Source organism: Dicentrarchus labrax, unplaced genomic scaffold, assembly GCF_905237075.1.
Source record: "Dicentrarchus labrax unplaced genomic scaffold, dlabrax2021, whole genome shotgun sequence".
Classification (NCBI taxonomy): Eukaryota; Metazoa; Chordata; class Actinopteri; family Moronidae; genus Dicentrarchus; species Dicentrarchus labrax.
This window is the reverse complement of record NW_026136723.1, coordinates 12,963,466-12,977,753: the sequence shown is the minus strand read 5'-3', so window position 1 is coordinate 12,977,753 and position 14,288 is coordinate 12,963,466. Positions and strand designations below refer to the sequence as shown.

Genomic DNA, 14,288 nt, shown 5'->3' with positions numbered 1-14,288 from the left:
ACCATAGAGGGCCCGAGGACACACTGACTATGTTTGTGTTCACATCCCTGCACCTTTCATTTGCATAATGTCCTAGGACACCTAGGATTTCTCTATTACAATGAAGAAATGAGGCTGAACCTGAAAAGCTTTGGTCAATAAGGTTTGATGACAATGCCAAATGGATATTTTCCATAGGTGGTACAATGACCCAGGCTTCTGAACTTGTAAAAGCATTTTCATTTACTTCCCTATCCTTCTCTTTTTAGGTAATTGTCTCAGAACGTTATGGTCCTTTCAGCTGTCTTTTTCACACGCATACAAATACACATAAACATCTAAGAACATTTTTAGGATATACTGAACAAGTTCGGAGGCAGAATCATCAGTGTGTGTGGGTGTGTGCATGCGCGCATGCCTTTCTGCATGCATGTACAAACTCATCCCTGACCTTCATATCCTCATGCACCTGTATCTGTATTTGTTTACCAACAACTTCAATATACATACGTTCTATTGTGTCACTGAAATTGTGTGTGTGTGTGTGTGTGTGTGTGGGTGGGTGTGAGAGAGAGTGTGTGTGTGCAGTGGTTCTGTAGTAAATACCTGTACACTCTGAGATGGTGACCTATGAGTCTTGTTGTCAACTCTGCAAAATCGTCTTTCTTTGTCCACTGATAGCTGTTGGAGAAAAAGAGTGTCTTAAGGAATACATACATCATGTAATATCTTTAATTTATTTATTTAATCGGTGAAGGATTTGTCATTAAGCCACAGACAGAAAACTTTATCTTTAACCAATTGCAGCGCCCTGTGAAACAGTATGGATTCAGGTTGAGAATAAAGAGTTAAGGATGTGAAATGGTCCCTGGCATACCCTAAATATAAGGGCTGAATTATAATTAAGATATTATTATGTTGTATAATTTATTACTACAAAAGAAACCCATCAAAACTATACCCATGTGGAGGAGAGAAGCCTTTCAGAAATGTTTTGAATATTGGAGAATCTTATTTCTTTGTCAGTAATGTAATGCTTTTTAAATTATTTCAATTATCTATATTAGCTGGCATTTGGCAAAAATGTTGAAGGACATGTAAAGAATTCAAAATAATAAACAATCTTAGATACAAAGATATCTTCTTTTTTTTTCTCTCGCAAAAAACACATTTTCGATATTGATATTTGAAGATTTGAAATATGTTTCTTAATAAGGCTAAATAAGGCATGGACCTTTCTTGTAATTTTATATCTATATTAAATAGCCTATTACTTTTGTTAAATATGATATATAAATGTATTCATGTTTCAGCTCGAATTTTTAATTGCTGTACATATTTTAACAGCTAAACACTTTTGAATTTCATGTGAAGTAACCTATTTGCATTATTGGTCTTTTATAAAGTTTAAAAAATTAATAATAATAATTTTTGGCGTGTATTTCCCATCTCCTAAAGGGAAAATTATAAGTAAAATGTAGGTTAAAGTAGAATTTCGCTGTTAAAAAATATTTCTAACTCGTAGTTGTTATAAGAGCTCATACAATAAGTTAATTTGGCCGACCAAAGTCAAAAAGTCATTTTTGCATCATGTTGTATTCCCATCATTTCTGTGGCACAAGTGTCTGGTTGGCACAAGGCGCTCGTCTATTTTAGGCCGCATCAAGGACGAGCAAATGAATTGTGCATCTAATTTCTGTGTCACCCCCTTAAAGTCAAAAGCTTTAAACATCTTTTCCTCCTTTACAAAGCCCTAATGGTTTTCGTCAAACATCTGTCATCGTCCATGTGTTTATCTGAGGGCCCTAATGGGAACCATCAGCCTCACGGGGCCAGATTCTGGCGGTCGGACCAGTGAAAACGGTCATTTTTTTTTTTTGCATTTAGCAACGAGTCTGGAGGTGTTTTGGTCAAACCAGCCGTCGGAGCTGGACTGTGACTGCGTTGTTGAGGTGCTTGTTTGCCCAGTGTGGTCTGTAAACTGTTGTTTAGGTGTGGGTGGTGCTGTGACAACAAACTCAAACTGTGACCAAGGATTGACCCCGAGGTTTCTTTTGAGGATCAGCTGCGTTTCTAATCCACTCTGTGTGGCTGCTGCATAGCTTCCCAAAAGTGGGGTCCGGGGACACCCAAGGGTCCTTGAGGAGGTTTATGTGGAACTCCAGAAACACAGTGATATAGACTTTTATTGTATTTACTAAAACGCAAAAATGAGCTAATAACTGTGTCAAATGTGAAGAAAGTTACTCTCTACTAGAACATATTTTATCTGAATTTAAATTGATTTGACGTCTGAAATTGTATCATGGGGACACACACGAAAGAAATTAAACTCTAAATTGCGGCCAAATTAGTATTTATTTGCCCAAATGTTTTCAGTTTCTGTTGCACAGAGGGGAATTTGCAATTGCGAGCAACACAGAGGGACACCAGATGTGTAGATTTAGAGGAATCACTGTGAAAATGTGATATAAGCTGATTAAAATGTTATCGAGGGTCGTAAACAAAATCAAAATTACTTTTTAGAAAACTCGCTGTCATACATAAATATGAAGATTAGGCAGTAAAATAAATATTTTTCAAAACCATTACTACAAAATCTTTTTATGTCCAAATAATTATCATGAGTTTCGATGTGAACTATAATTTGTCAACAACATTTTTAAGAGTTTTCGCCGTGAAATAATAGGTTGTTAAAATGTGTTAAAACAAAATGTTTTAATAGGTTATTTAGACCCGTTCTCGGACTTTAAAACCAGACCAATTGATTTTAAAATATGTATTTCTTTGTTCAAAATAATGTGGGACCATAACAACAAAATAATTACATTATTTTGAAACTGCCTTGTAAATATAATCCATGTGGTTTCCCCGGCCTGTTCTAAACTTTCCCAACAGCCATATGGTATAATGATTTTAAAAATTGGTAAATAGTTAAACAAAAAAAGCAAAACTACTGATATAATAGGCTATAGCAGCTAACTAGGTTTTTGTTTTGCCTTATAATGCCTTACAATCTCCTATTAAAGTATTAAAAACATATATCACATTAGCATTAACGCAGTAAAATTAATTAATTTGCTAAAACAAAATAGTTTGTCATACACAACAAAGAAACATCCTTTTGACGTTTTTGAAATAAAAGAAATAAATCTTCCACCTCATCCTCATCCAGACTGACCTGACAAACACAAACAGGCCCTTGAGCAACAAGTCTGTGTACATAATTCAGTATTTATACCGAAACAACTCCTCTAACAACAGAATGAGGGTGTCTGCAGTGTCCCAACCTCGTCACATGTTTCATACAGAGCAGCCAGTATTCTGAATATGGAGCAAAATCCAATACAACGCATTAACAATATCGAAAAAGAATATACTAGAGGTGAAGATGAATAAAACAGAGGTTGACTACATAACTTACTCTCCTTTTCCATGTTTGCTGGTGCTGAATTACACTGAGCAGCCTGCGCTGCAGCCTCAGCAGGTCTCCACCGCTCCAATAGAGCAGCTCCTGCAGGTGGATCCAAGGTAAAGGTGAACGCTGCTCATTAATCACGGCTCCTTTGGCGTTTTTTGCCCTTTTATGGTATGATGGACTCGCGGCCTGCACACCAGGAATTAAAACAGAACAAGAACCAGGAAGCCTTGTTTTTTAGTTTGAAAGTTGGACAGAAGATATGGGCTACTTATGGACTATAAACTTGAAGTTTTGTTTAGTTATATTTCACCTACAATTTTCAGTTTTTCTTTTTTCTTATCGATAGATATTAATAAATAATATTCAACTTATAGTTTAAATTCATATTAAAGACAATATGATTACTTAAAATTCCATATCCTGAAAGAGCAGATGAACAAATCTGGCGAAAAATAATAGGCTTGCAAAATTGTGTATCTGACTGCATGACATGCAGTGCTGCAAGTTTTCACTGTTCATCCTATCATCAGGTGGGGATGATGACACCTCGGTATGACTTGGGGAACTGAGGAGTTAACGCTGACAGGGCCAGTGGGGCCCCATCCTTGTCAATAGCCTAACCTCGATGTTTTAATCAATAGAGTTTCTTTTTTGTCCTCTCAATAAGCCGAGGGCTCGATAAGGTTGTCATCATAAATGACGCTGACGTCCGCGCTCTCATCTCCTCCGTGGATAAACATGCCTTTATTATGCCAATAACTCTTTACCCCAGGGACGGGAGCGCGCACGGTCGCATATATTGAGATACTCTAGTGGTAAAAAAAAAAAAAAAGCACGTGCGGCTTCTCAAACGACGGGGAAACGGACAGAGCTTTCCTTCCCTGTCTGTAGAATAAAGGTCTTGTGGGCGGATTGGATGGGAGATTTGCTTTAAAATCCTCTGCATAGTCAAGTATAATTCTCCCAAGACTTCCCCTTAGCAATGACACAGAGTAATTGTGTTTTAGAGGTAAACGCACTTTAATACACATGATTGACCCGTAAACGTCTCTCTGGACAAAACATTTTGTATGTGCTCAACTGGATTAAATAGATAACAGATAAAAGCCTGGAACATACATGGCCATACACGACCGGTTCCCCAACTGATAAAACTCAGCGCCCCGCTAATAATACATGAAAGCATTACGCATCATGCAAATCTCACACAATAGACATTCAGACAGTCGCGCCACACAAACACACAGGCCTCAAAGACAGAGGTGACAGTGATTAAGGAGGGTACTATAACAATGCACTCTATAACGATTAATAAACGAGGCAATCTCGTTGATTGTGTGATGCCTAATTGACGACATCCTGCGCAATCAGCCTGGTCGTGGCTATGGCGCACATCTTTGGCACATTTGAGGTATTTGTCTGTGTTTGCAACTTCGTGACTTTACATTGGCACGTTCAGCAGCACTGGTCAGGACCAGGTGTTAGGAAGGTACTGGACATATTTTGCACCACCATGGTCATGGCGCAACGCGTAACGTCAGATTTCAAAAGAACGTGGACACATCAAACATAAAACCATGGCCTACATTTGTTTGGACAACAGTGTCATTGTTCTTTTGAACACAATACACAATATAAAACAAATCTATAACTCAGAAATGGTCCATCGTATTGTCCAAAGTCCCAAATAGTGCATTAACTCATCCTAAATGTCCTAATTTGTCATCCTTCAACCAGGACTTTGGCTTTGATACACTGGGTATGAGCTTTGATATATACAGGCCGTCTGTGGCCTAAAGAGGTAAAGAGGCAGTTGGTTCTCAGTTGGAGGAGTAAGGATCAGCCCCCGTGGAAGACACCGTGGAGGATGTGGGAGACGGAGTAGAGGGGGCTGAGATTGACTTCTCTGACTCCGCATCGTCCATTTTCTCTTGAATCCTCTCTACTGGGTCTGAGGATGGAGCTTTGGCCGGCAGCAGTCCTTCTTTCTCTCTCTTCTTCTGCTTCATCCTCCGGTTCTGGAACCAGATTTTCACCTGAGTCTCATTCAGCTGTAGCGCGGCAGCGATCTCAACGCGCCGCGCACGGGTCAGGTACTTGTTGAAGTGAAACTCCTTTTCAAGCTCCGTCAGCTGTTTGGTGGTGAAGTTGGTCCGGACCGTGTTCGGCTGACCCCCATAACCGTACTCCCCAGACCTCCCTGTAGACAGAGAACCAAATCAACGTGAACTTGCATAAAAGAGTTACCTTGCATGTTCTCACAACACACTATTAGACCTGGGAGCAACTTTTACGCAGCAAGAAGCAACTTTTACGCAGCAGTCAATCAATGTGAGCCAGTTGAAATACATGTGACATATGTCTAAAATAACACTAAAAGATAGCATCCTCTACGTCTTATATTATAAAACTTCAACATACAATAAGAAATATCCCCAGCCATGTCTTTTCCTAATACACAATTATGAAGATGACACAATCAGGAAGGAAGTGTCGGATTTGAAGCGTAAAAATTGAACTCAACAACTTGGCTTTATATGTGTTTATTTTCTTGTGTGTCCCACACAGAAGACATCTGCCGGCGCTGTCTGACATCACTTCAATTTAAAGAGTTTGGATCACTTACAAGGCAGTGTTGTTTACAGACCTAGCACTCGATGCCACTGTTAGAGGCACCGCTTGGCACCCACCTGTTTTTGGTGGGTTCCTCTTGACTTTCATCCAGTCGAAAGTCTGCGCAGAAGATACGCTCTCAGACAGAGGCGAACAGCAAGCCTCCAGGTGAGCTGCGTGCAGGGGTGACAGGGGGTTCGAGCACCCAGGAAAAGGAGTTGTTTGCTCGTGCCCGCCGCCATAGGCAGCGTGGGCATACTGCAGCTGACCCAGGGGGGCGGCACTGTAACCTTGGCGATGCTGAGAGACCATGGAGGAGGAAATGTTACCCGAGTACATCAGCGGGCCGCACTGGGCGAATCCCGCTGTGGAGTCTACTTCCTGGTTGAGCGCGTAATGGTTATAGCTTGTGCAGAAACTCTGGGGTCCATAGCTGGAGCTGCAGGCCGGATGTGCCCCATAGGCAAGACCCAACGAGCTCGCAGTAGACTGGTATGACCCCGGCTGGTGAGGGATAACGTCAGGGGAAGCCCTGCTCGCCATGAAGCGGTCATCGGCCCCGCAGTTGTTGACAGTAACCGCGCAGGACTGGAAAGTTGTAATCCCGTGGTCCGAGTGGAAAGCCCTGACAGAGCACGAGCCACCTTCACCGCTCATCACCGAGTAGTCTAAGAAGGTGCTCATTGTAGCATTGTTCTACCGGGGCCGAGGGACAGTCCGCTCTACAGACACCCTCTGATCTCTTCCTCTCTCCCCTCTTACCCTGAGTGACCGTGCCAACCTTTACCTATACTCTGTCCTGATCAGGGGAAGGAGGGGGCGCGCACGGGCCGATATCAATGAACGGGTGCTGTCACGTGGGCCCGGGTCAGCCAGTGAGGTACTTGTCCTTATCCCCTTAGCCGGTGACAGATTGGTGTTTGAGTGGCTATTTAAATTCCAGGCGCTCGTCGATCAAGGTGACGCGCGTCGCCACTAATGTATTGGCCGAGCAAACAATGAGCTGGGAGGCAGACGGCGGTGGACGGCTCCGGGGTCGCATGAAGAGCGAGGAACCGCACACACGGCGTCTTCCAACCACCCGCCGTGAGCTCTCCCGTCCGGGGAAAGATTAACGTTTCACCCTCTGCAACCTCTCCACGAGGACGACCTGGCACTCTGACCTCAGGTACGGTATTTTTGGAACCGAGAGGAGAATAGGTGTGCGTGCGTGTATGTGTTGGTGCGTGTGCGTGCACGCAGTTGTGCACGTGCCCTCTGTGCGGCTGTCTTCGCCCGCGCATAACAGCCGTGATGTCATGTATAATAGTATCATTCTTTCCTGGATGGATGGATAGCTCAGAGTGTGTGTGTGTGTGTGTGTGTGTGTGTGTGTGTGTGTGTGTGTGTGTGTGTGTGTGTGTGTGTGTGTGCCACTGCCACAGGCTATAGTGGGCTTTCAGTGTCCCATTCCAATGCGAAGTGTTTCACGCTTTAACACTGCGAGGGATTTGCTCAGCAAATATTGTCACAGGGTGACAGTGAGGGAGAGGCAGGACGGTTTCACTCCTGACACATGCAAAAAGTACTTCAGTTCAGTTTTTTTTTTTTTTTTTTAACTTTGTTCCCCATCAAGGTCACATTAGAAATGTTTGGCTGATTTTCTGTACTTGCTGGGAGGTCGCAGGTGATGTAACGACAAGACAACATATTAAACATTAAGATGATGTGGTATTAATTTTTTCTCTCCCAGGGTCATAGGGTCTGCTATCTACTCTGATTTCTCTCCCACATGTATTCATTATGCATGTATAGTGATCAAATGATCTGATAATGCGAAGCCCGTCGTGGAGCTAATGCGCCCATATAGCCCGAGGTGCGAGTGTGGGCTGATTATCCTGTTAAGTTCATCAAATAAAGCTGTTGGAGAAATTAATGGCCACGGAAAGCCGCGCTGGAAAAAAAAGAAAAGAAGTCAGAGCAGGGGGAGAGGGTGCGTGGGAGAGCTGCGGTATGGCAGGGCAACCTCTCACTGAGGAAGGAAAAGAAAGGGGAGGGGAGAAGGAGGAAGGAAGAGAGGATCACATGGAGGAATGAGCGCCCCCGTTGGCCGTATGTTGTAAAACAGCCTAAATGATACATGTGATAGACTTCATTGTGCCGTTTGAGGAGGTAGTTTAAAGTAACTGAGTACTTAAGTGCTCAGTTACTAACTAAACTAAACTAGGTAGGCTACTTTACTTGGGTATGGCTATTTCATGCTAGTTTGTACCTATACTCCACTATATTTCAAAGGGAAATATTGTACGTTTTACTCCATTTATCTGATAGCTATAGTTACTTTTCAGATTAAGAGATTACACTGACAACCTATGATAAGTGTATGAAATGATACATAAACTACCCAAGAATTTAGCACCACATCGGCCAGCTGCATTATTAAAATGCTGCTTATTTCACCTTATATTAGTAATAATAATCCGATAATATAACATGTGACACAGCAGGGGACATTCTGCTACCAATTGATTACTTTTATTTTAGATTTTTTCATTTTGTTGCTAATACTTCTACCTAATGTAAAGTTTGAGTGTGTTTCTGCACTGTGTTACTGCTACTTTTACTCAAGTAAAGCATCTGAATACTTCTTCCACCACTGCTTTTAAGTTTAGATGTAAATAAGACTAAACATAGGTAGCCTGCTAAATATAGACGTGACCGTCCTTTAAAATTTGAAACCTAAAAGTTTCCTATCTGTTCTATATATTTAAAGCTCATGGAATGTTGAAGGAAGTGAAGAGGCGATGCAAACTTCCCACCAGTGCAAAAAAGCGCAGTGGGGTCAATAACACCCACCCCTCCTCTCTCTCCTCTCTGTCTTCCCAGCTGCCTCTGCAACAGTAGTGAGTGGGCGCAGTGGATCATTGCCTTGCCTGGAAACTTCTCTAGGCCTTGGAGCTCGCTTGACTCTTTGTGTGAACACATGTGCGCAGAAAAGGCGCGCTGTCTCGGAATGATTTGGTTATATCGGCCCTGCGGTCAGTCACTTGGTTGCTGGAGTGTAGGAGTGTAGGATCTGCTCCCCCTCACACACGCCTCCGCCTTTTACCCCTATACCCCCCTCCTTGAACACACACACACACACACACACACACACACACACACACACACACACACACACACACACACACACACACACACTCCAGTTAACCAGTAGGCTAATGTTGAGCCAGTCGATGGGCTGCTTATGGCTTCCAGATTATTCGATAAACCGCGGCTGAACTCTCGAGCTTTGTGAATTTCGCGCGCGTTTCTGGATCGATCCGTGCAGGCCGGCTTCGCAACCGGTGGTTGTTTTTAGCCGTTTCTCACACACAAAGCTGCTGTAGTGGAATAACCTATTGAGTCAAGCTGGAAATGAGCTAATAACTGATTCCCATAAGTCAACTCGAGAGCAATACAATAGAGCAAGGCCATTCATAATCCCTATATTGAACTCCAAGACTTTCTCCAGCTCCCAGTAATGTTGTAAAACCCCATCCAAGCGAACAAACTCTCTTGATAAAGTAAGCCAAATATTGCATAATGATCCTCTCCTCGCAGCTATTCTTAGTAAATCGATGTTTGATAAATTATATGTAGTCCAGGAGTAGTCTGTTTTGAGTTTGGGCTACTTTTAACACACGGGGAAAAAGTGCAGCCTCATAACCTGAGCAGGCAGCTACTGCATGCTGCCGCTGTCGCCGAGCCAGAGCCGTGTTTAAACAAGCTATAAAAATGAATTATTACCAAACGCATGCAGAGACTCAGCCCCCTTTTAGCCCAGGAATCGGGGAGTCCCGTATGAAAATGTAAGTGGGGTTTTATTTGTGCACATTACGCCACAATTGGTCTCCTTAATGTCCGTCTCATTCATGCCACGGAGTGATTTATGAGCTCCTGAAGGCAAACATGGCTGGGGTATTTGCCTGCAACATGCACACAATGTTAAGAGCCCTGTCATGCTAAGATCCATGCGGGCATATTTGCTTTTACTCTGCAAAGTATAAAGTTTGAAGGTGGAAAGAAAAATGATCTGCGTTGGGGGTTCTGTAGGCAGCATGAAATGGTGCAAACGTTTCTGTTTAACTCTTAAAAAAAAAAAAAAAAAGTAATTTTAGCAAAACAAATGCTACTATTTAGCATCAGTAATTTGTTAATTATCTGTTAATTTGGAGATATTTAAAAGTAATTCCACTACATTTGAAAAAAAAAGTTTGGTCACCAAAGTTTTAAATAAGAAAATCGGCTGCCTTCGCATTAATTTGATGAAAAGAAGAAGACAGACTGCTTATGTTTCAGTAAACCATTTAAATCAATCTCTAAATATATTATGTTGAAATTAAATTCTACAATGAAAGTAAAATTCAAACATGTATGTGCTCTCACAGCTCACCGCGGACCAAACTATTTATATTCATTGCCAACCTGTTGTTAAATTTGCATAACGTCTCTATCTTTTTATGCCCTATTTCTTTATTCTTTATTTTGCATATTTTCCACATGAATAATTCAAGCAAATAGCCACTCTGTAAATAGAAAAATAAACGACTCAAAACACCAGAAAAAGAGATTGTAGCAAGTTAATTGTATTCTAACAAAAATATCCAAGACGTTGGACGCTATACAAAAATAAAAATTACCAGGTTCCATAGGCCTAATATTGTATAATTATTCACATACACTCATAATTTCCATTCCAAGAGATCAATTTGTTATGGTTATTACAAGTCACGTTTGAGTAGAGCTATTTCAGTGATTTCATTTCATCCTTACCTTGTATTAATCGTCAAGTCAAATATCAACAGAATAAATGTGCCGAATATACAAATAACATCAGAGTTAATACCACCGTAGCCTGATATTTATTGTCCCCAAAGAAAGAAAAGTTACTGTGATTGATTTCAGTTAATAGTTCAGATGCTGCAGGTCGATTGTAGTTAGGGACTCCGAGAAAAAATAGAAACTGTCCGTAGAAATGTCCACGGGGCTGTCCAGAGACTCTGACAAGCTCGGCGAGGCTGCGTCGGAGAGCTGTAGGCAGGAATCCGAGGAGAAAGGTTGAAAATCGTGTATAGAAACATCCAGGGCCGGGGGACTGTCGCCATTGTCCGGGCCAGATGCCGAGCCTGGGCCCATTGTTGACATGCAGCCCGGAACAGTGGGTGACGGGTTGGGAAAATGTTTCAGATTTTTGTCATTGCTGTTCAGCGGCGCAGCAGCAAAGCCCATGGACTCGCCATTGTGGAGCTGCTGTGTGGAGCTGAGAGAATTGTTCTGAAAGGAGCAGGTATCTCTCTCCAGCAGGGCCCCGCTCCGCTCGTACAGGGGGGCCTCGTCGTCCTCCTCGTCGCTGTGGATGCCGTCCTCAGCTCCCGGCCCTTTCCCCTCCCCGTTGTGGTTCTCCTTGCTCTGGGTCTGTCGCTTGTGCTTCATGCGCCGGTTTTGGAACCAGACTTTGACCTGCCTCTCGGTCAGGTCCAGCAGGGCCGCTATTTCCACCCTCCTCGGCCGGCACAGATACTTGTTGAAGTGGAACTCCTTCTCCAGCTCCAGCAGCTGTGTGTTGGTGTACGCTGTCCTCAGCCGACGGGAGCCCCCTCCTCCCCCGGCGCTCTCCACAATCTCAGGCGAGCCTGGAAAATAAGCATCACGGTAGCCTGGGATTAAAACGCAGGACACAACAGTTACATAACCCCCGCTGCCCATGAATCTAACATTATGGCTGTCACAAACCACTAGAGAGTGGCTCACAACTCGCTGCAGCAAAATGGCCGCTGGCGCTACTGACCCAAGCTTGTGGCATGTAAACCTTTTTATCCCAAAATCATTAAAGCATAAAGATACTCATCAGATTGTTTTACACATAAAATAACGTCCAAGCATGAGCGTGGAGCAAACACGGTGCACTATAAAAGCAGTGAGGTCCAGCCTGGTGTGGGATACTAATGAATGCTCCAGCTGCCCTCCTCGGCAACGGCACTCCATCACTCTTCATTACTGTCACACATCAAAACTCTGCTACGGCTAGGGGAATAAATCATCTTACATCACCAAACTTTACCCAAACTTTTTTTTTGTCTTGCTTCATACACAATCACAGCAAAGCAATAACCATAAATAAGAATAAAACGTCTCCATGCGTATTTGTTTGTTAGTGTGTGCTGAGCAATTTTAGCAACAGATAGTAAACACTTTTTCCTCTAAGTGTTTTTAAATCACCCACCTTTCGGAGAGAAGCACACTGGTCCATTGGAGATGGTGGTAGCGGTGGAGGTCGGCAGGTGGTTCTTCTTGGAAGCTTTCTTCTCCCGCATCCAGGGGTACTCCGGGGGTAGGGAGGCTGTGGGCAGCGGGCTGCATCCGTCGGGGCTGTGCCTGGGCCGGCCGTGCCGCGGATGGCTGCCCGGATTCAGGCTGGGAATGGTCTGCTCAAAGGGAGGAGGAATCAGTGTCGGGCGTGAAAGCGTCGAGCTCTTGATTGATGAACTTTGAAATGAATCAGCGACAGGGGGGAAAGATGTCAGGCACTCAGCAAGCGACGGCTGACTATTGATAAAACCGCTCTCTCGCTCGAATTCGTAATTCATCTCCGCTCCCTGAGAGCCGAGGAAAGTTTGCACGCGTATTTTTATAAATGTTGCGGCTCAGCGAGGAAGAGTGAGAAAAAATCATTAAAAAAATCTCCTGGTGGTGTTTTTTCTATTTCACTGATTACGGCCGTATGGGGACCGAGCTACTATTAAACTATTGAATTCATGGAGACAAGGTTGAAATTGGACCGAATTGCCTGTCACATGATTACCTCTGCCCAATGACAATTTGGGGTTTAATCAAAAGAAGCCACTGTCTGCCTGATTGATCCAAAAACTCTGGTGAAGAACGCCTTGCTCAGCTGGGGGACGACTGTTTTTATTTACATCTTTGTCCGCTCAGTTTATCCTCCTCTTGCCCCTCCAGTCCAGTCCACTAAGCTACAAAATGTGTTTTTTAAGAATGGCTGACGCTCACTATTACAGGGAAGGAGCCCAGCCTAGGGTGCGCGGATTCGTGCACTCCTCTTTCTCGTATTGTTTGAGGATGTCAGTCGAGAACGCCCCCACCACACACACACACACACACACACACACACACACACACACACACACACACACACACACACACACACACACAGACAAACACACACACATTTCACGCCAGTAGCTATTCATATAGGCAAGAGTCTGGCTTCAAAGGTGAAAAAACAAATATCCCCCAAAAAACTGATATTGAGGCTTGCGACAGAGGAGCAAACCCCAACAATCCAGTCTGTTCAGTGAGTGTGGACTCCAGAATAGATGTGATTCTTCAAAGATGCATAATAATGAAATATGCAGTGCATCCATTGACATGTGTTGCAATAAAAAGCCCATCCATTAGGTTTATACTGACAAATATGACACGTCCAGACCATTTCATCCCATAACAGTTGTTTAACGTTTACAGATAGGGTCCAGACACTTGTAAACAGATCACACGCATGTATGCACGCACGCTCACAAGCATAGGTTCGTTATAGGCTGTTAATGTTACCTCTATAGATACAGATGTTAAATCTTTTTTTTTTTGTTTTCGTTAATTCCACGAAATGTCGATTTTATAAGGAGGTCATGCGCGACCATATGCGTGGACACACACACAAAGACTTCACTTCTTCATTTTGTGATTGCTAATGTTCTTTTTTTTTCATTAACCAAAAGCTGCCATAATTTTTTTAGCTTATTTTAATATATTTTATAATCCTAATATTTAGAATGGTTTCATCCTCATGTTAAGAGTGGAAAACCACAAGGCTAGAGCAGGGGTAACTGGGAGGACAGCATCTACAATGCTGAGAAAGGCACCTCACTGTATTTCCAGTATCAGTTCTACCTGAAATTGCAATGAAGCAAACACCAAACACGTTCACAATCGACCATTTGCAGCGTTATTATGTAGATGGAAGTGTTATTGAATGGTTCTTCCCCGCAGTGTTGCAGTGGTTTTACAGCCCTTCCAGAATAATCTGTGAAAGCCACATTTGGGATGTTTTTCGTCAAGCAGTACATGTTGTATTTTCATTCATTCAAAAGAAAAAAAAAATAATGATGGCTTAGTGAGTAAGAGAGAGGAAAGAAGAGAAGTGGTAGGCCTCTCTCAGTTTGTTGCTTATATACCAAACAAAGAGTCCTGGAAGCCTGTGCGCGATCAATCTTACTCGCCAAAAGGTCTGACAGCT

At 42.9% G+C, this 14,288-nt stretch overlaps 2 protein-coding genes and 1 long non-coding RNA gene across 5 annotated transcripts in view; all 3 read right to left on the bottom strand.

Moving 5' to 3' along the window:
• The window catches only part of LOC127357390 (uncharacterized), a 28,718-nt gene extending 24,995 nt beyond the window's left edge, over positions 1-3,723 (bottom strand). For all 3 annotated transcript variants that reach the window (XR_007882245.1, XR_007882244.1, XR_007882243.1), the window contains exons 1-2: positions 3,404-3,723; positions 586-660 (exon numbers count right to left, since the gene is read on the bottom strand). This is a non-coding gene — a long non-coding RNA (uncharacterized LOC127357390). The remainder of the gene's footprint in view (positions 1-585; positions 661-3,403) is intronic.
• Positions 3,724-4,407: 684 nt separating this feature from the next.
• On the bottom strand, positions 4,408-7,160 carry hoxa1a (homeobox A1a). Its single transcript, XM_051389550.1, has 2 exons — positions 6,091-7,160; positions 4,408-5,600 (listed from the first exon to the last, which is right to left on the bottom strand). Exons 1-2 carry the CDS (start codon positions 6,695-6,697, stop codon positions 5,221-5,223), a joined length of 987 nt encoding a protein of 328 aa, XP_051245510.1. The 5' UTR covers positions 6,698-7,160; the 3' UTR covers positions 4,408-5,220.
• Positions 7,161-10,600: 3,440 nt separating this feature from the next.
• On the bottom strand, positions 10,601-14,285 carry LOC127357379 (homeobox protein Hox-A2a). The gene is made up of 2 exons (XM_051389549.1): positions 12,258-14,285; positions 10,601-11,667 (listed from the first exon to the last, which is right to left on the bottom strand). The coding sequence occupies exons 1-2, from the start codon at positions 12,619-12,621 to the stop codon at positions 10,940-10,942; spliced, it is 1,092 nt and encodes a 363-aa protein (XP_051245509.1). The 5' UTR covers positions 12,622-14,285; the 3' UTR covers positions 10,601-10,939.
• Between the last annotated feature and the right edge of the window lie 3 nt (positions 14,286-14,288).

Bases quoted from the DNA above. Each gene is read 5' to 3' on its own strand.
- hoxa1a (XM_051389550.1), bottom strand. From the start codon at position 6,697: ATGAGCACCTTCTTAGACTACTCGGTGATGAGCGGTGAAGGTGGCTCG. The intron at 5,601-6,090 runs GTGGGTGCCAAG...CTCTGTCTACAG, and splicing joins GAGGAACCCACCAAAAACAG to GGAGGTCTGGGGAGTACGGT.
- LOC127357379 (XM_051389549.1), bottom strand. From the start codon at position 12,621: ATGAATTACGAATTCGAGCGAGAGAGCGGTTTTATCAATAGTCAGCCG. The intron at 11,668-12,257 runs GTGGGTGATTTA...CTTATTTTCCAG, and splicing joins AGTGTGCTTCTCTCCGAAAG to GCTCGCCTGAGATTGTGGAG.